This window comes from Emys orbicularis, chromosome 2, assembly GCF_028017835.1.
Source record: "Emys orbicularis isolate rEmyOrb1 chromosome 2, rEmyOrb1.hap1, whole genome shotgun sequence".
NCBI classification, from domain to species: domain Eukaryota; kingdom Metazoa; phylum Chordata; order Testudines; family Emydidae; genus Emys; species Emys orbicularis.
The window spans coordinates 277,449,711-277,470,511 of NC_088684.1; the positions used below are offsets into that span (position 1 = coordinate 277,449,711).

Below are 20,801 nucleotides of genomic sequence, written 5' to 3' on the forward strand. Positions count from 1 at the left end.
AGGAAACAAAGGACCAATGTGTAAAGACTACCGGAAGTGCCAACTCTCAAGGTTTTGTCTCGTGATATTTGAATATGTTTCACTTAAAGCCTCAACTGCTAGAGACAGCTCAGCAGCTGCTGTTCTTAAAAAGTAAGTATCTACGTCTCATAGTTGCAGAAGAAAAAGCTTAAAGCCATGATGCAAGTGCACCTTGACTGTCAGCACCAGGCTCTGAAACCAAAGTAAATTAAAAGACCCCCAAAAGTGTTATATAAAAAAAATTCTCATGATTTTGAAGCCATCCTTGTGATTTTTGAGGCCTGCCCCCTGTACAGATTACAGAACCCAAATGTAGCTGATGTGTAAGGGCACTGACCTGTCCCATTCTGCAAGTGATATGAAATTGCCTGTGTCACAGCTCCAGGGCTGGAGCCCAGATGCTGCTGCCCCATGGGCCACAGCATTTCCTGAATGCATCCTATTGACATGAAGCGGGAGATGGGCTCTTAGGGAACATCTATGCTGCAATCAGACAGCAGCGGCTGGCCCTGCCAGCTGATTTGGGCTGGGGCTGAGCGACCGTTTAATAGTTCGGCCTGGGGCAGCAGCAGCCTGAACTCTGGGATCCTCTGCCTCAGAGGCGGCTTCCTGCCATCAAGGGGAGCCGAGGTCAAGCCCTGAAATGCGTGCCTGGGTGTGGGTGGAGCCTGGAGGACCGTCCGGCCATGACCCGCTCGGGGGGGGGGGGGTGTGATGGAACGTGCGTGGGGTACGCGGGGAACTGGTCGAGTCCAAAGGGACATTGCTCGCCGCCAAAGGGCCCTGCTGAGGCGCAACCACCGCCGCCGGACGGCTGGCGGGTGGGCGCAGGAACCTTGGAGGGGAGTCGCACCTCCTCCCACCTTGAGAGGCGGTAACCCCTAACCAGCCAGCTCCTCCCTTGACGTTCCACGTTCAACTGCCGCAGCGCGCGCACGCCACGCCCCCTCTGGGCTGGGTGCAGACAGAGTAGAGTGGGTGGACGTAGAGGAGGCGGGTGCGCGCTCGCACTTCCCCTCACGCACGGCTGAGTAGCGGCGCTTGCGTATTTGCGTAAGGGGTGCTGGCGGTTAACGGCCGCCGCGCCGCGGGATAATTCGAAACGGGGAGAGAGAGAGAGCGCCGAGCGGCTCGGGCCGATGTGAGTCTGAGGTTCCTGGGTGCGGGGCTGGCACTGGGGGCCGGGTGAGGAATGATGCCGCTGCCTGGCAGTGTCGGGGCTGGCCGAGGCACCTGGGTAGGGGGAGGTTGGTTCTGTCACGGCTGTGTGTGAGAGTGCGGGGCTGTAGGTGGTCGGGAGTGGGGGGATGCTGGGCTGACTTCCCGGGAGCGGGAGTGCGGGGTGGCGGCGCTAGCCCGGTTCGCAGCGGCGGGGCGGCTGTCCGAGTCATCGGGTGTCTGTATTCCCAGTCCTCCCCCGCCGCTCCGGCTGCGCCTCAGGGAAGAGCTGCCCCGGCTGCGGGGCAGCGATGTTGTGCGTGGCCTGGGCACTGCTCTGCCTAGGGTGACCAGACAGCGAGTATGGAAAATCGGGACAGGTGGGGGGTAATAGATGCCCATCTAAGAAAAAGCCCCGAATATCGGGACTATCCCTATAAAATCGGGACATCTGGTCACCCTGGCTCTGCCCCAGCTAGCAGACGTGGCCTGGCTCCTTCCTGAAGGGACCTGCTTGCTGCCTGTCAAATGCCCAGGCTGTTAAATCTCACCGAGCAGTCCGGCGACATTAACAACAGACAAAACAGGGGAGATGATTCATAGCACTGACTATGAAACCTGCACCATTAACTGGGCAAAACCCTTCTATATGCTGCAAGTACCAATTGTCCTATGCCGTGCCTCGGGTCAGGGCTAGGTAATCGAATAAGACTTTTTCCTTCTCTACCGTTTTTACAAGTTTTTTTGATGAAGGGTTTTATAAATGGAATATACTTCAATTACACTGTTACAACACATTATTTGTGTTTTCACCTATTAAGTAAAAGCTGGCTTATGTGTGACTAGCAATTGAAATGTTAAATTCTGTTTAATTTCTATCTCACTTTTTCTCACACATTTCCTGCCCTGGCATATGATTTTATTGTTACAGCTTGAGTTTTATAGTCATTCCTTTGCTCATTACCTTGGTATATACATTGTTACACCTTTGTAGCCCACTTATTATTTTTAAATAAAAAACATAGAGTATCAGGGTTGGAAGGGACCTCAGGAGGTCATCTAGTCCAACCCCCTGCTCAAAGCAGGACCAATTCCCAACTAAATCATCCCAGCCAGAGCTTTGTCAAGCCGGGCCTTAAAAACCTCCAAGGAAGGAGACTCCACCACCTCCCTAGCTAATGCATTCCAGTGCTTCACCACCCTCCTAGTGAAATAGTGTTTCCTAATATCCAACCTAGACCTCCCCCACTGCAACTTGAGACCATTGCTCCTTGTTCTGTCATCTGCCACCACTGAGAACAGCCGAGCTCCATCCTCTTTGGAAGGAGTTGAAAGCAGCTATCAAATCCCCCCTCATTCTTCTCTTCTGGAGACTAAACAATCCCAGTTCCCTCAGCCTCTCCTCATAAGTCATGTGCTCCAGACAGAGAGGAGCTACTTAAAAAATACCACAAACTAGTGATAATTTTTTCTCCTGTTTTTTCTGTATCAGAAAGTTTTATGTTTCAGCCACCAAAGTTGATGGAAGATTTGGAATAAATATTTGCAAATTATGTAGAGGAGAATAAAGTGGGATGGGTAGGTAAATATGCGTAATGACAATAAAATGCCTCAAGTATAAGCATTATTGATGGTGGTAGAAGGGAGCTGAATCTTGTAGGTAGTTATGTAAAAGGAAGAATTACAATGTAAAGAGGTAGACATCTTTAAATTTAAAGATCATGCCCAGCCTATCCCACCCCCAAGTTAACAAGACACAAGTATCAACTTCTCATTGTTTTACTCATATGTGTTGAGGTAGTGGTACAACAAACAGGTAGAGTTGGCAACTGCTTTTCATTCCTCTGTTGGCTTGGTGGGGAGCCCATTGGGAGCAGTTTGCCTATGTACATAGGGACGTCCTTTGTATCGTCCTGAAAGACCTAATGAAAATTTCACGGAGAAACTCAGCAATCGTCTCGTGAAGGTTTCTAGGGATGGCTGCCTTATTTCTTCCTCTGGGGTAGGATGCTTTCCCACTTTGGTCTGTGATGAGTTTGGCTGGCATCCTTGCAATAAACAGGCTAGCAACATGTGGGCCTGGGTGGCTTCAGGATGCCAGTAGCAGCTGTGCTGTCTGTGCCTTTGTTACCCTCAGGAGTGAGATACCAGCTAAAACCATCACCATCTGTGGAAAACTGCTAGTATTCAATGCCATTGCCCTATATCAGTGGTTCCCAAACTGGGGTTCGTGAAATGTTACAGGGGGTTCTCGGGAGAAAAAATTCCCTAATGGTGGACAGAGCTGTCCCTAGGAACCCCGGGGCCAGCAGCCCCTAGACTTCGAAGAGCTAAGCAGATCAAAGCAAGCATATCTATCGCACTGAGATTTAAACTTCAAGCCTCCTTATAAGAAATAGAAAGGGAGGTGGAAGAAAGAAATATGAACTTTGGCAGCTGTATACCCATGTAATTTGTATCAACCAAAGTTTGTAGTACAGATACGTCCATGGAATTTAACATATTTCATCTCTGGAGTGGATAATGTAATACTTCTGCAATCTAGCCGGCTCAGTCAGCAAATTAATATAAATGTGAGGAATTTTGTCAAAATTCACAGCTACTTTCCTCTGCTCCTTCCCCCCATTAGATCTCACATTTTTGTGGAGATCTAACATTGTTTCTCCCTTACAGTATCAGTCAAATATTTTGGCATTTTAAAGTGAACTGTTTTACTGCTGGGGTAAGTTCTATAGAAAATCTCCAAAACTTCAAAAATATACCTTGCAAAACAAAAGTTTGAACTGGTGACATTATAAATATCAGTAATAATTTTGTACCCTGTTTTTAAGGCTGGAAGCAAATGTCAATTGTTCATCTAATCCAAAGGTTTTGATTATTTTTAATGCCTGAAAAATTTGAGGCTTACTAACATAAGAAAGACCATACTAGGTCAGACCAAAGGTCCATCAAGCCCAGTATCCTGTCCGCTGACAGTGGCCAATGGCAGGTGCCCTAAAGGGAATGAACAGACAGGTTATCATCAAGTGATCCATGCCCTGTCACCCAATCCGAGCTTCTGGCAAACAGAGGCTAGGGACACAATTCATGCCCATCCTGGCTAATAGCCATTGATGGACCTATCGTCCATGAATCTATCTAGCTTCCTTTTGAACCCCGTTATAGTATTGGCCTTCACAACACCCTCTGGCAAGGAGTTCCAGAGGTTGACCGTGCATTGTGTGAAAAAAATACTTTCTTGTGTTTGTTATAAATGTGCTACCTATTAATTTCATTTGGTGGTCCCTTGTTCTTGTATTATGAGAAGGAGTAAATAACACTTCCTTATTTACTTTATACCACTCATGATTTTATAGACCTTTCATATCCCCCCCCCCCCCTTAGTCGCCTCTTTTCCAAGCTGAAAAGTCCCAGTCTTATTCATCTCTTCTCATACGGAAGATGTTCTATACCCTTAATAATTTTTGTTACCCTTTTCTGAACCTTTTCCAATTCCAATATAAATTCTATCCAGAAGAGTAATCAGAGGTAGATATGAAAGATGAATGCGGGGCTTCAGCAAAGAGATCCTTGGGTAACACACTAGTGAGAAGTGTAGTCAAGAGCTAGGCTTAATATATTTAGAGTACTGTGTTTTCTCTCCCATCATAACAATAAAAGCTGTTAGAAACCAGGCATTCCTACCAAAGGCAGGCAACTGGACTAGTAGGTATATCTTGTAGTATAAACTGTGGGTTAATTGGGCGCTACTTAGCTCTTGCTGGTCTAGGTCGTGCTCCTTAGGTCAAGGTTGAAACTATTTGGTGAGGCAGCACCAAGAAAAGCTTGAACTGCCACTGTTTGTGGCTTTGTGTAAGTAAATATTGCTGTCTGGGATGTCAAGTTATTAGCTAAAAGAAGAGTTTGGTGGAAAAAATAATGATCCCCATTTAAAAAAAAAAAAAAGTTCTTCTAAACTTTCTTTAAAAACATCTTTCCTACTAAATTTAGGTGTTTTTTGTTTTGTTTGTTTGTTTGTTTTTTTATTTTAGGTACAGATTCTGAAGGTTGATGTCATTATTAACCAGAAAATTAGCTAGTAAAGCTATCTGAACATGCTTTTTGGGGTAATAAATGATGTGGTCTGTTTCTTATGGAGTATGATTTGGATGAGAAATTTATTAATCTTACTCTTGTACCGATAATGGCTCTTCATCTGAAAAATTACACTATATACTGATTGAAAAAATGTTTTCTTTGATAACTTTGACTTTTTTCTCCTAGCTTCACAAATTAAGCACCTTAGGAAAAACAAATCATGACAAGACGTGAAGCATTTCTACAAGTTGTATCTACAGATACTGTTGAAGAGTTTGTGCATTATATGCAGCTTCATGTAAGTAATCCATGATAAATATGGATAATAGTAGTAAAATCCTCCCAAGTCTATCAATATTTAGATTTTTTAAAAAATCTTCCATGCTAGTAACTGCAACCATGTTTAGAATAATTATTGTGGTAAATATTAATTTAAAAATTAGTATTTAAAGTGCATTGTCAGCTTAGACTACTCATGAGTTCTTCTGGCTACCTATCCAGTATACTAAAATTAGTTTCTATTTTCTTCTCCTTTCCCCCACTTTTTTGAGATATTTTGTCTTCTCATCTCTCCTTCTGGTATTTTTTGGCTTCCCATCACCTTTTGTATGTCCTCTATTCATTCTGTCTTTTCTCCGCTAAGATACAGCATGTGCTGTTATTGGATCTCAATGAAACTGACTTAAGCATATGTATTTGCTTAGTTTGCACAGGATACTTCTGTTTCTCAGCAAAGCTTAGACTGAGTTCTACTCAGTTTCACTATTATGCTGTTATGAGAGCCTTCCATGTAAGTCTGTCCCACAGGGGAAATTTAAATATGAGCTATCCGCTATCCCATGCCAGATATAAATTCCTGAGCTCCATAAAGAGATATTGAAACAAAGTATAATTTCATCAAATTATATACATGTGAACTATTAAATAGACTTTAGAGTTAAGTATTACAAATGGCAAATACCATAAATCACTGTCTTCAATTGAGAAGCTTAATTGCCAAATAACTTAATCAGGAGTAGACTTTCAAAATGGCAAATGAAGATTTAACCATGTGATTCCCATTAATAAAGAATTGGACAATTATATATTTCACACTACTTTGAAAATGTGCTTGTTTTAACCCTGACTCAAAAATGAAACATGATTCACTGCAGACATAATACCAAGTAACTACATTGTATGTATGTTTTATAAAACACTGTTGTGTTATATACAACTTGCTCGCTCTCAAAATATGTTCATAGAGTAGAAACACTGCTGAATTGAGGAGCTCTCTAATAGCATTGATGTTGCCTAAACTAATTGTAACCGTGGTCACTGGTTGGGCTAGACTGAGAATGCTCAATCAGGGCAAACAGCAAAGAATAGGGCAGATGATCCCCAAAACTAGTGAATTATTCTATAATTAGATTTCACCAAGCCAGTAACCAAACAGCTTCTGTAATGCCTTAGTTACTGGTTACTAAGACACCAAAATACAGTTCCCTTCAAGCAATCCAGCCTTTGGCTCCCACCCAGACAGCCACATCTAATATAGCGAGGGTTACTAAAAACCTTATTCACCATATATAAAGTTCTACCAATCTCAAGTGATTGGACACATTTCCGACTAGGTCAATGAATATTTCAGATCTTACCCAAATTGGCTTACAGTCAATCCTTATTAACTAAACCTAAGGTTTATTTAAAAAGAAAACAGAGTTATTGTGGTTAAAAGATCATTATACATACAGATATGAATAAAGTTCTTAGGTTAGGTTTCAGAGTAGTAGCCGTGTTAGTCTGTATCAGCAAAAAGAACGAGGAGTACATGTGGCACCTTAGAGACTAACAAATTTACTTGGGCATAAGCTTTCGTGGGCTAAAACCCACTTCACCAGATGCATGCAGTGGAAAATATATATACAGCGAACATGAAAAAATGGGGGTTGCCATACCAACTCTAATGAGACTAATCAATTAAGGTGAGCTATTATCAGCAGGAGAAAAAAAACTTTTGTAGTGATAATCAGGATGGCCCATTTCAAACAGTTGACAAGAAGGTGTGAGTAACAGTAGGGGAAAAATTAGCATGGGGAAATAATTTTTAGTTTGTGTAATGACCCATCTTAATTGATTAGTCTTGTTAGAGTTGGTATGGCAACTCCCATTTTCTTTCTCTCTCTCTCTCCTTATTTTCCACTGCATGCATCTGATAAAGTGGGTTGTAGCCCACGAAAGCTTATACCCAAATAAATTTGTTAATCTCTAAGGTGCCACAAGTACTCATAGTTCTTTTTGTTCTTAGGTCATTTTCATAGCAGAGATGGCGAGGTTGCTGATTTGTAAAAATCCTTCTGAAATCAGTTTAAAACGTATAGTTCAATAGGCAGTCCATGTGCAGAGATTTGACAAATTCTTCCATGACAAATTGCAGGGATAATCGAGAGTAGACCTGGACACTTTAATCTTGTGATTTAGACTTTCCTTGACAAAATTTAAGCAGATCTGAGATAAAACAGGATCAGGACCGACTTCCTTTATAGCTGAAGCAAGTTGTGGTTACAGCAGGGCTTCCTTGGCTGAAGAATAGGAATGTATATTGTTGCTTTGAAGCTAATCTGTTTCCTAGGCATACACTGGTAATTTAGTTGCTTTCATTAGCATAAAACAATTAACCATCAAACCATTCACAGATAGTTTACTACAAATTTCAAAGAGAAATGAAGACAATATTATTACACCACAAATTCCATCTAAATGTTAATATCCCCTTTTGATCTCTGAATCAATAGAATACAGTAATGAAACATAGACAGGAACAGAAGTTTAGCATCTAAAAACTAATTATATCACATTGTTAAACTTCTACCAAGATCTAGGTAAACACAGACAAATACAAGTATCGGGGTAGCCGTGTTAGTCTGTATCTACAAAAACAACAAGGAGTCTGGTGGCACCTTAAAGACTAACAGATTTATTTGGGCATAAGCTTTTGTGGGTAAAAACCTCACTTCTTCAGATGCATAGAGTGAAAGTTACAGATGCAGGCATTATATACTGACACATGGAGAGCAGGGAGTTACTTCGCAAGTGGAGAACCAGTGTTGACAGGGCCAATTCAATCAGGGTGGATGTAGTCCACTCCCAATAATAGATGAGGAGGTGTCAATTCCAGGAGAGGAAAAGCTGCTTCTGTAATGAGCCAGCCACTCTCAGTCCCTATTCAAGCCCAGATTAATGGTGTTAAATTTGCAAATGAATTTTAGTTCTGCTGTTTCTCTTTGAAGTCTGTTTCTGAAGTTTTTTTGTTCAATGGTAGTGACTTTTAAATCTGTAATAGAATGACCAGGGAGATTGAAGTGTTCACTTACTGGCTTTTGTATGTTACCATTCCTGATGTCCGATTTGTGTCCATTTATCCTTTTGCGGAGGGACTGTCCGGTTTGGCCAATGTACATGGCGGAGGGGCATTGCTGGCACATGATGGCATATATAACATTAGTAGATGTGCAGGTGAATGAGCCCTTGATGGTGTGGCTGATGTGGTTGGGTCCTCTGATGGTGTTGCCAGAGTAGATATGGGGACAGAGTAGGCAACGAGGTTTGCTACAGGGATTGGTTCCTGGGTTGGTGTTTCTGTGGTGTGGTGTGTAGTTGCTAGTGAGTATTTGCTTCAGGTTGGGGGGTTGTCTGTAAGCGAGGACTGGCCTGCCTCCCAAGGTCTGTGAGAGTGAGGGATCATTTTCCAGGATAGGTTGTAGATCGTGGATAATGCGCTGGAGAGGTTTTAGCTGGGGGCTGTATGTGATGGCCAGTTGTGTTCTGTTATTGTCCTTGTTGGGCCTGTCCTGTAGTAGGTGATTTCTGGGTACCCGTCTTGCTCTGTCAATCTGTTTCCTCACTTCCCCAGGTGGGTATTGTAGTTTTAAGAATGCTTGATAAAGATCTTGTAGGTGTTTGTCTCTGTCTGAGGGGTTGGAGCAAATTCGGTTGTATCTTAGGGCTTGGCTGTAGACAATGGATCGTGTGATGTGTCTTGGATGGAAGCTGTAGGTACGTATAGCCGTCAGTAGGTTTCCGGTATAGGGTGGTGTTTATGTGACCATCACTTATTTGCACTGTAGTGTCCAGGAAGTGGATCTCTTGTGTGGACTGGTCCAGGCTGAGGTTGATGGTGGGGTGGAAATTGTTGAAGTCCAGATGGAATTCTTCAAGGGCCTCCTTTCCGTGGGTCCATATGATGAAGATGTCATCACAATTATTATCTACTTTTGATCTTTTAACAATACAGGCCTACATGCCAAGCACTTTAATCTATTTAACATGGCTTTGCTAACTATCTGCAAGGAATGGCCCTGTTTTACCATTTCAGTACTCTTCTAATATGTCCGTAAGGGTTGTTAAAGCCTGCTGGTTGCTTAACCCTCGCTGGCTCAGTGTTACACTAATTGTTCTGGGTGAATTCAGTTCCCACATGGATGACTGTTACTGAGGGTCATCTGAGGACTTTATGATGCGTGTATGCGTGTGTGAAAGTTAGGTGTTTGACCATTATTTGCCCTTTTTAAAATATTTTTTTATTATTTTGAAGCTGGGATATACACCTTATGCCAGGGTAATTTTGGTTAGCCTGCATTTAGAAGCTAACAAATCCTGTTAGGGTTGAGGGCTGTGAGGAGGAAAGGAATTTTGTCAACAGACTGCTCAGTTGATATTTTGTTAGGGCATCATAATGAGATGCTGTCCTCTAACATTGATACAGATTTCGAATGTGTTGGTTCTTTTAAAATTTAACCTCCACTCTGAATTGTGCTATTTATTAATACTTGCTTTTTATATATTTCCAGCATTCAAGAAAGGAATTTACCCTTAAGTTACACACACAATTCATATACTCTTTCACCTTTCGCTTTAGACAAAAGCTTTGCTAGGAATTTCTTTATTTTTCTATGCAGTGTTGTTGTAGCCATGTCAGTCCCAGGATATTAGAGAGAGACAAGGTGGGTGAGGTACTATCTTGTTTCTCACCAACAGAAATTGGTCTAATATCTACCTTGTCTCTTTATTTTTCTAAACATTCTTAAGCCTATTGGAGGAGAGTCTTGGTTCTATTAAAGCCTAGCAGTTTCACAAGAGGGGAGCCCTTACGAGGTACACAGGAGGGAGAAGGAATACTGTACTTGGCCAGGTGGCCGCTGAGTCCACTGCTAACCGCAGTTTGAATCAACTCTTCTATGGAGGGGAGCTTTGATCCTGCAGACCTCTCAAGGTCCTTAGCATTTAATGTCCCATTCTACAGAGCTTAGGAAATGAGTATGGGTAGGATTTCTCAAGGTGTTCTGGAGCTGGTGGAGTTTGGGTAGCAAGACTTAGAAGCAGTGCAGTGTACCACAGGACATTGTTTCTGTCCTTCCTGCAGGCTCCTGTCTCTAGCTAAGTTCTTCAGGAATGGGAGCGCCTATTCCTGTAGACCTTCACACTTTTATTTTCATCTTTTCTGTTTATCTTGGAATTTCTTCCATTAGACTGCACTGATTACTTCTTTTGAATGCTATCACAAACCTTTATCTAAAAATACCATCAGTGCAGGATTTTTACTTCTGGGTTCTAATTTTGTAATATGAGAATGGTGAAATTCCCTCTAGTTGTAAGTCAATAAGAACGTGATAGGAACATTTGGAGCATTTATACTCAGCAGGTGATATTGTGTAGTGATCAGTGGGGAACCTGGTTCATGATTAAGGCTACGATTATGTCATGGAAGTCACGGAATCCAGGACCTCCATTGACCTCCCTGACATTTTCTGCCCTGGGGCTGGAGCTCCCAGCCAGCCCTGCCCTTGGAGCTCCTAGCCCCCCGTCTGGTGGGGGGACCCCACGCAGCTGCCCAGCCGCGGTGGGCGGCCGGCAGGACCCCGCGCACCCGCCCAGTGGCGGGCGGCTGCAGCCAGCGGCTGTGGGACCCTGCAGCAGCCCAGCCCCAGGGGCAGGGGGACCCTGGAGCGCCCATGCACCACATCGGTGGGGGACCCGGGAGCCCCAGCAGCAGTGGGTGCTGAACTCACCTACCCCTTTTGTCAGGGATATTTTTAGTGAAAGGCTACGGTGAATTTTTATTTCCCATGACCGGTCCATGACTTTTACTAAAAATACCCGTGACAAAAACTTTATTTAAGATTGATCCCACTTACTATTGCCCTCAAAGATTAAAAGACTTTGAGTTAAGGAAGTTCTATTTGTTTTTTGATAAGGAGTTAAGACTTAGAAACAGGAATCCTTCAAGTTGATGTAATCAAATAAGCAGAATTTCAAGCAAGTAATTTCCCCTTTATTACTAGGTATAATATGAAAGGTTCACAGAAGTTATAACTGAGTGTTTGGCAAAAGGAGCTTTGTTTAAAATAAGCATTTATTTTATTGCAGTATGACTGTATCAATGTAAACCACTACACTTGCACAGAATAAATTTGTTTTCTGATCACTTTACAGAAGGATCCATTTGATCCATTTGATCTGAATGAATTGCTTCAGGAATTACCAAGAAAACAGAAGGAAGCATTATGGGAGAGGCTGACGCATCTATTAACACACATTTTGGTAAAGAACCCAGTGGAAGGATGGCAGAGGATTGAAGATGAAAGTGATGATGATATGGAAATAGAGGAAAGTCCAAAAATGGTAAAATAAAAATACAAAATCTTCCAATATGCTATTCAAGATGCTGAGTACTTTGAATTAGGATCTTCTACCAGCAGATGTATCCACTTAGAGATTGCACAGAATTGGTTTGTACAACTTCCAAAAAACAACTTGGGGTTTTTCAGAGTTAAAGCTCTTTAATCTTTTCTTGCTCTCTTTATAGTCCGGAGTTTTGACCGTTTCTGGGGTATACTTAAGTGACACTAACCTTGTATTAATTGATCAAATGTTATTACAAGTTCAGTCTTTTACAAATTCAGTGTTCACAGCAGGAAGCCTACCAGCTGGAGCTGTGAAATTGACAAGAATGACAACCAACAGCTAATGTAAATAACTCCGTGTCTACACTGACACTGCATCACCCTAACTACACCTCCATAAGCCTCTTGTGGAGGTGGAGTTACGTCGGTGTAGTAGAACACTTACGTCGGTGGGAGCAAGGCTGTGATGTGTAGTGGTCCACAAATTATAAAAGTTGGAGAACCGCTGCACTAACACAATAATGCTTTACCTTATATAGCACATTGCATCTGAGGATTTAAAACAATTTAAAATTATAAGTGTATTAATCCACAAAACAACCCTGCTAAATAGATACAATTTCTTATCTCTCAAATGAGGATATGCTGCAAAGTTTGGATTGCAAACCAGGCTCGTGGTTTAAATTTAAACAAAATTTCTGTATTAGTAATTAAATTAGGAATTAAATAATAAAAATCCAAAGCCTTTTCTTTGAATTTAAATTTTGTAAAAGCTTTGTTTTTGCAGATATGAATGTTGTGCCACAATTGACTTGATAGTTTCCATTTAACATTGAACAAAGCAAGTGGATGTGTGTCCAAAACATTAAGTTTGAGCCATGCAGACTCATTTTCTGTAGCTAATGCTTATTTTCCGAGGCCTTTTTTTTTTTTTTTCAGAATTATAGCCTATTTTGAAGCCTCTCGAGTTATTATAATAAAAACTATTTTTCAGTTTACTTAAGATGAATTGTTTAACTTTCAGAAACAAATGATAGCTGTGATCCAAGGGGTGACAACTGTAGTTACTGCTTCGATACCTGTAGTAGATGAAAATATAAACTACAAAGCTCTTCTAGAATGTGCTCTAATATTAAATGGTGGGTATTTTTCTTAATGTGGAGTTTTATATAGTATGCTGATTTTAGGCAGCACTTTAGTACACTGGTCTGCTGCTAATGGTTGAGTCTTCTTGTTTTTGTTGTGATTTGAATAAAAGGGTGTACTTTGGTGCCAGAGACACTGATATTTTGGCCTGCAGGCCTTATTTACTATGACAGCTTACTGTGAAGGATGGCAGGCAGGGGGTTGCATATCTTAATTTGGATTCCTTATTTCCTCCAAAAAATAAGTTTACAATCCATCCCATAAAAAAAACCCACTGTTTTATGTAATTCTTTTTTTTTTTTTTTACATCCTGTTGGTAGACTCTCCTGTCCCTAAAAAACAAGTAAACTATCAGTTTAAATACAACAGAGGGTCCTGTGGCACCTTTAAGACTAACAGAAGTATTGGGAGCATAAGCTTTCGTGGGTAAGAACCTCATTTCTTCAGATGCATTAATTCTGTATGTTTATAACGTACTGATACTTCTTAAATAGTAGGGGCACAAATTACACTGACCTTCATCTCCTCTTCCATTTAGAGATGGTAACTGTCCCATAGAATGTTGGACATGAAGATTTGAAACAATGTATTTAAACTGTCAAGTATCAGAGGGGTAGCCGTGTTAGTCTGAATCTGTAAAAAGCAACAGAGGGTCCTGTGGCACCTTTAAGACTAACAGAAGTATTGGGAGCATAAGCTTTCGTGGGTAAGAACCTCACTTCTTCAGATGCATCTGAAGAAATGAGGTTCTTACCCACGAAAGCTTATGCTCCCAATACTTCTGTTAGTCTTAAAGGTGCCACAGGACCCTCTGTTGCTTTTTACAGATTCAGACTAACACGGCTACCCCTCTGATACTTGACAGTTTAAATACATTGTTTCAAATCTTCATGTCCAACATTCTATGGGACAGTTACCATCTCTAAATGGAAGAGGAGATGGTCAGTGTAATTTGTGCCCCTACTATTTAAGAAGTATCAGTACGTTATAAACATACAGAATTATTAGTCCTGAGGTGGGGAGGGGAGGAGTCAAGGATTATGCTGATCTACATGGCATATTATCCTATGAGAGTGTCAAAATGCAAAATGAAGGATAAATTATTTCTACTCAAGGAGCAACGATTCTCCCTTTGCTGCTTTTGCCCGCTGTGGTGGGGTTTTGCAAATGAAGACTCTGTGCAGCCAGTGTCAATATGACACCTGTTTCCGCCGGGCTATTTGTTTTGATGGAGAGGCAAGATTGTGAAGTCAGGACTTTAGGGTGGGATTCACAAAGATACTTAAGTGCCTAGGTCTGGCCAGTTTTAGGCTCTACTGTGATTCACAACTCCCACTGAATTCTGTAGCCTCCTAAACTCACTCAGTGCCTAAATTTTCAGGGTACAAGTTTCCCTCTGCATCTATTTTCTACCTCTGGGCACATGCACTGCTGCCTAACTCTAGGAGTCCAGACACACACAATCATAGGGTTAGAAGAGACTGCGAGGGTCATCTAGTCTAACTCCTTGCCAAGATGCAGGATTTGTGTCTAAACCATCCAAGACAGATGGCTATGCAGTCTCCTTTTGAAAACCTTCAGTGAAGGAGCTTCCACATCCTCCCTAGGCAGCCTGTTCCATGTCTCCTACTTAAGCCCCACAGTGATTCACAAACCACAGAAGATAGGTGTTTGCCTACCTAAGTCATGTGCGGGGCCCAATCTGGTAGGCGTGCTCAGAGACTGCCTACTGGATTGGGTCCCATTCACAATTTGGCTTGAGGTAGTGGTGAGGCCCACTGTATAGCTTTTAGCCTGGTTGTTAGAGCACTCACCAGGAATGTGGGATGGCTGGGTTCAGTTTTCCTCTCCTCTCCCAGAGGCGGGGAAGAGCATTTGGACAAGGGTTTCCACCTCTCAGGAAAGTGCTCTAACTACTGAGCTATGGGATATTCTGATGTGGCACACCCTTGGTTTCTCCTGTTGAAGCCATTCCATTGTGAATAAGTAATGAAAGAGTGATTTGGCCAGGGAGAGAGAGAGACTCTGTAGCCTGGGATATGGTAGACCCAGGGTCCAGCCGCCCTGTTCCTATGATTTTTTTAATTATTTGTCCAAAGTGGAACCGCATCAGCAGGAGAGGTTGAAGGAGCCCCATGTCAGAATATCCCATAGCTAAGTAGTTAGAGCACTTTCCTGAGAGGTGGGAGGACCTCTGTTCAAATCATTCTCCTTCTTTGGTAGGGGAGAGAGGGAAATGGAATAGGTGTCTCCCACATCCCAAGTCAGTGCTTTGACCACTAGGCTAAAGCTATAAGGTGGGCAACTCCTCCTTCCCCAGTTTTATATGAAGTTAGGCGCCTACCTATGCCATTCTCACAAGAAACACCTAAGTCACCTAAGCTGCTTGACCACAGGATATGGGATCCCAGTTGTGAATCGCTGGTAGAGATAGTTGCTTCTCTGCAGCCTGGACTTAGGTGCATATCTTCATGAGGGGTGGGGTTTAGAACACACTCTTCTAGTCAGTATTTCCCATTGGATACCTTAGGTGACTTGCTGCCTAGTATGCTGGCTTTTGTGAATCCCATTGTATAAGGCATCTAGGCACTTAATGTAGGCTTTGTGAATCACTCTTGTTCCTGTTGTTTTCTAGGTGCCTAAAAGTTAGGTGTTGTGATGCTCAGCACCTAAATCCCTTTGTGAATCTAGCTGTTAGTGTATTGGTAGGCCAAGATCCTTGGGCCTACTGCTGCTCCTGGGGATCTGCGTCCTTAGCTTCTCAGTGACTCTCAGTCCTATTTCCTCCCAGATACACACTGTTGCAGGTTCCACTTGTGAGAAACATCAATGTTGGGGGGATGGAGCCAGCACAGGAGAAGAACATTCATACTAAGTGCTTCACTTTAATATGAAGGAGGTGATATTGGCTGAAGTTGTTAACTTGTCATGTTGTCGATATAGTACCACCACAGTTTTTACTCCATTAGAGTTATGGAGATTTTACCTAAAAAATCAATAACATAGTATGGCCAACATAGTCTTCTGCAAAGTGGAACTGGTTAGGATTATTCAGTTTTTCCTTGAAGCCCTCTCCTCAGCAACTTGAGCATCAAAGTAAAATTAACAAGAATTAGCTTACACTCTGTTCATTTATGGAGCTGAACACCAACTGGAGTAAGGAAAGTTTTAGTATGTCATAATCTGACATTGCCTCTCTTTTGAGCAGATATCCACCAACTTCAGAATTAAAAAAAAAAAAAAAAAAAAAAAAAAAAAGCATCTCTCCTTCACATAGATATAACTATTGCTCCAGTGACTCTTTGGTCAAGAATCAGGGTACCATCTGGAAATAAATTTATCACCAACTTAATTGTGGTTTTCTAGTGCATTTGTGTAAGTTAATATAGTGCTAAGTATACTGAGTGTTTGATTTTAAATTCTGTCTATGAGATTGGTATTTTTTAAAATGTAGGGCATCTAGAATTCTAGCTGTGTGCTGGAAAAATAAAAGGGATGGGGGGGTAATAATTTAGAGATGTGTCCAAAGCTAAGCTGTGCATCTTCATCCCCAAAATCCTGTACAAAAATTCACTAATTAACTACCCCATGTGAGGTAGGTAAGTACCTTTATCTCTCTGTCACTATTAAAATGGGTGAATCTTATAAAATTCAATTATTGCTGAGCCAGTGTACTCTGACAAATAGCTTAGAGCTTAATAGAACCATTTATGTAAACCCAAACAACTTCTTTTTCTGTTTGTGATTGGTATTGTGGGCAACAACGTAGGAAGAGCAGAACTTTGAGGTAGGCATCATGAGACAGATTCAACTTGCTAATAGACTGTTGTGCCACAGGAGTTCGATTATACTTGCAGTAAAGAATTGCTTTGCACTCGTTGTAGGTATTCTTTATGCATTATCTGAATCTGAAAAAGTCCTACAGGGTGCCATCCAGCAATTATGTGCTATGTGGTGGGAGAAAGGACTGGAAGGAAAAGAACAACTGGGGAAAACAGCTTTTATTATGCTGCTAAGAAAAAGTCTGAAGAGCAAAACTGTTACGGTATGTTGAAGCTATGTGGATAACTTTATAATTATTATTGAATATCCAGAGTTCATATGTCTCTAAAATACCCTTCATTTTATTTGAGCTAATTGGTCTTCTCTCTCATAAAGGCTCCTAATATAATTTATACAACATATGTTTAAGGCTTATTGGGTCTAAAGTAAAAAGAACAGGAGTACTTGTGGCACCTTAGAGACTAACAAATTTATTAGAGCATAAGCTTTCGTGGGCTACAGCCCGTGTCTCCAATGATACCTGTTTTGCAATTTGTGTTTTTAAATTGTTATAATCCGGTGTAGAATGAATTTAAAACTTGAATCCTTTTGAAAATATCACGTGATAAGTTAGCCACTTCTTCTGCAACCTTTCCTGTCACTTCCTCCTCCCCCCCCCCCAAAAAGTTAATGGTCAATATTTGTAGAGTGACTAATGATTTTGGGCGACTCAATTTTGGGCTGTCGTTCCTGAAAAATCTTAAAGGGGCTTTATTTTTCAGAGTACATGTGCTCAGCACTTCCCAGAAATTATCCTTTTTTAATTCCGCCTCATGCTAGATGAGCCTTTATTGTGCGATGTCACAGGTGCTGTCCCTCTGAGGGTCAGGCACCCAGGCTCTGCTAAGGAGAGTGAGTCAATCTAGATCCACCTCTGGATTGGTAATGGGATAAGAACGGCCATACTGGGTCAGACCGAAGGTCCAATTAGCCCAGTATCCCGTCTTCTGACAGTGGCCAATGCCAGGTGTTCCAGAGGGAATGAACAGAACACATAATCAGCAAGTGATCCATCCCCTGTTGCCCATTTCCAGCTTCTGGCAAACAGAGGCTAGGGACACCACCCTTGTCCATCCTGGCTAATAGCCATTGATGGACCTATCCTCCATGAATTTATCTAGTTCTTTTTTGAGATGGGGCGACCACATCTGCACACAGTATTCAAGATGTGGGTGTACCATGGATTTATATAGAGGCAATATGATATTTTCTGTCTTATTATCTATCTTTCTTAAAGATTCCCAATATTCTGTTTGCTTTTTTGACTACCGCTGCACATTGAGTGAATGTTTTCAGAGAACTATCCACAATGACTCCGAGATCTTTCTTGAGTGATAACAGCTAATTTTATATGTATAGTTAGGATTATGCTTTCCAATGTGCATTATTTTGCATTTATCAACATTGAATTTCATCTACCATTTTGTTGCCCAGTCACCCAGTTTTCAGAGATCCTTTTGGAGCTCTTCGCAGTCTGCATGGGACTTAACTATCTTGAGTAATTTTGTATCATCTGCAAATTTTGCCACCTCACTGTTTGCCCCTTTTTCCAGACCATTTATGAATATGTTGAATAAGACTTGTCCCAGTACAGAATCTTGGGGGAACACCACTATTTATCTCTCTCCATTCTGAAAACGGAACATTTATTCCTATCCTTTGTTTCCTATCTTTTAACCAGTTACCAATTCATGAGAGGACCTTCTCTCTTATCCCATGACCGCTTACTTTGCGTAAAGAGCCTTTGGTGAGGGACTTTGTCAAAGGCTTTCTGAAAATCTAAGTACACTATATCCACTGGATTCCCCTTGTCTACATGCTTGTTGACCCTCTCAAAGAATTCTAGTAGATTGGTGAGACATGATTTTCCTTTACAAAAACCACGTTGACTCTTCCCCAACAAATTATGTTCATCGATGTGTCTGACAATTTTGTTCTTTATTATAGTTTCAACCAGTTTTCCTGGTACTGAAGTCAGACTTACCGGCCTGTAATTGCCCTGGTCACGTCTGGAGTCCTTTTTTTTAAAAATTGGCATCACATTAGCTATTCTCCAGTCATTTGGTACAGAAGCTGATTTAAATGATAGGTTACAGACTACAGTTAGTAGTTCTGCAATTTCACATTTGAGTTCCTTCAGAACTCTTGGGTGAATACCATCTGGTCCTGGTGACTTATTACTGTTTAATTTATCAATTTGTTCCAAAACCACCTCTAATGACACCTCAATCTGGGACAGTTCCTCAGATTTGTCACCTAAAAACAATGGCTCAGGTTTAGGAATCTCCCTCACATCCTCAGCCATGAAGACCAATGCAAAGAATGCATTTAGCTTCTCCGCAATTGCCTTATCATCCTTGAGTGCTCCATTAGCATCTCGATCGTCCAGTGGGCCCCACTGGTTGTTTAGCAGGCTTCCTGCTTCTGATATACTTAAATTTATTTTTATTTTTTTTGCTATTACTTTTTGAATCTTTGGCCTTCCTAATTATAGTTTTACATTTAATTTGCCAGAGTTTATGCTCCTTTCTATTTCTATTTTCCTCACTAGGATTTAACTTCCACTTTTAAAGGATGTCTTTTTGCCTCTTGCTGCTTCTTTTACTTTGTTGTTTAGCCAAGGTGGCACTTCTTTTGTTTTCTTACTATGTTTTTTTTAATTTGGGGTATACATTTAAGTTGAACCTCTATTATGGTGTCTTTCGGTAGCTGGGCATTAGTTAATTAGTAAAGGAACACCTGGGCTTTATGAAGAGCCAGAATACAGAGCAAGCTTCTGGGGAGAGGAACTACCTCAGAACACAGATTTCCAGAGGAGAGATTACAAAGCTCTCTGGACAGGAAGGCATAGGCGATTCCCTGCGTCATCAGGGGAGAGACTAGGCAGTGGAGAAGCCTGGGGAGTTACAGCTGAGGGAGAAGGCTTGTTTACATACCATGTTTGGCAGTTGAATAAACTAGACCCCGGAAGGGGCATTATTGACTGTATATAAGCCTCATTGAATTTATTGAAAGGCCACTAGGGGAAACTGAGGCAGAGACAACTGCATTTCCATACCCAGCGTGCTCCAGAGGCATGTCCACTCCTTTTGCTTAGCTTTCCATTGCTCATGAACTATAATTCTTAGCTCCCAGCCTCACATCTCATTTTTAATTGCTTGCTTTATTTCAGTTTGATTTCAATTAATTTTCTCGGACGATTTTTGTCTGTGTTTTCTAAAGCACTGTGCACATCTGTGGCAGTACCCAAGAAATTGTTTCCTCTATAGTCATTCTCATTTTTGTCATCTCTTCATCCATTCTAATTGCTTCTGTCATGGTTATCCCACCTCTGCAACATGGTCTTGTTTCTTCCCCTTATCCTAGTCATCTTTGGTTTCTTTTCCTTGTCTTCCTCTTGGACTCTCAGATTCACTGCAAGTCTTTTTTCTGTGGTTATGCATGTTGTTTTAATTTGTTTCCATTTCCACTATATCAAGGAAATTAATGTTTTATGCAGCCTGAAAAAGTACCACTGCCTATATGGTACAGGATTGGTTCAGGTCCTGAAACTGAAATGTGGTTGGCAGGAGAGCTCTTAGATAGCGAAGTCTAAAAGTGTAATTAGGTTTACTTTCACTATAGCATAACTGTGTTTCTTTTTTTAGGGTGCAGATATAGTTCGTCTATGGCATCTACACCAGACGTTACTGTGTTTTGATTATGACCTCGAGGAGACTAATGAAGTAAAAGATTTGTTGCTTCAGTGCTTTATGAGTGTTAACCATATAAAAAAAGAAGAGGTAAACAGACATTTTTCCCACTATGCTTTTCCATAAGTTTTCAAATATTTTAAATGTTAACTTCTTTCGGAGTTAGTCTTTTTGTGACATCGTATTTGTGGAAGTACCAGTTCTTAACAAGTCATATAGTGAG

General features: G+C 41.5%; 1 protein-coding gene across 1 annotated transcript in view; it reads left to right on the forward strand.

Annotated features, from left to right (window-relative positions):
• Positions 1–1,101: 1,101 nt before the first annotated feature.
• Positions 1,102–20,801, forward strand: part of NCAPG2 (non-SMC condensin II complex subunit G2) — a 119,569-nt gene continuing 99,869 nt past the window's right edge. Inside the window, exons 1-6 of the mRNA XM_065399079.1 lie at positions 1,102–1,162; positions 5,443–5,554; positions 11,728–11,916; positions 12,943–13,057; positions 16,949–17,103; positions 20,534–20,668. Coding sequence (XP_065255151.1) covers positions 5,477–5,554; positions 11,728–11,916; positions 12,943–13,057; positions 16,949–17,103; positions 20,534–20,668 — 672 coding nt within the window. The 5' untranslated portion in view covers positions 1,102–1,162; positions 5,443–5,476. The remainder of the gene's footprint in view (positions 1,163–5,442; positions 5,555–11,727; positions 11,917–12,942; positions 13,058–16,948; positions 17,104–20,533; positions 20,669–20,801) is intronic.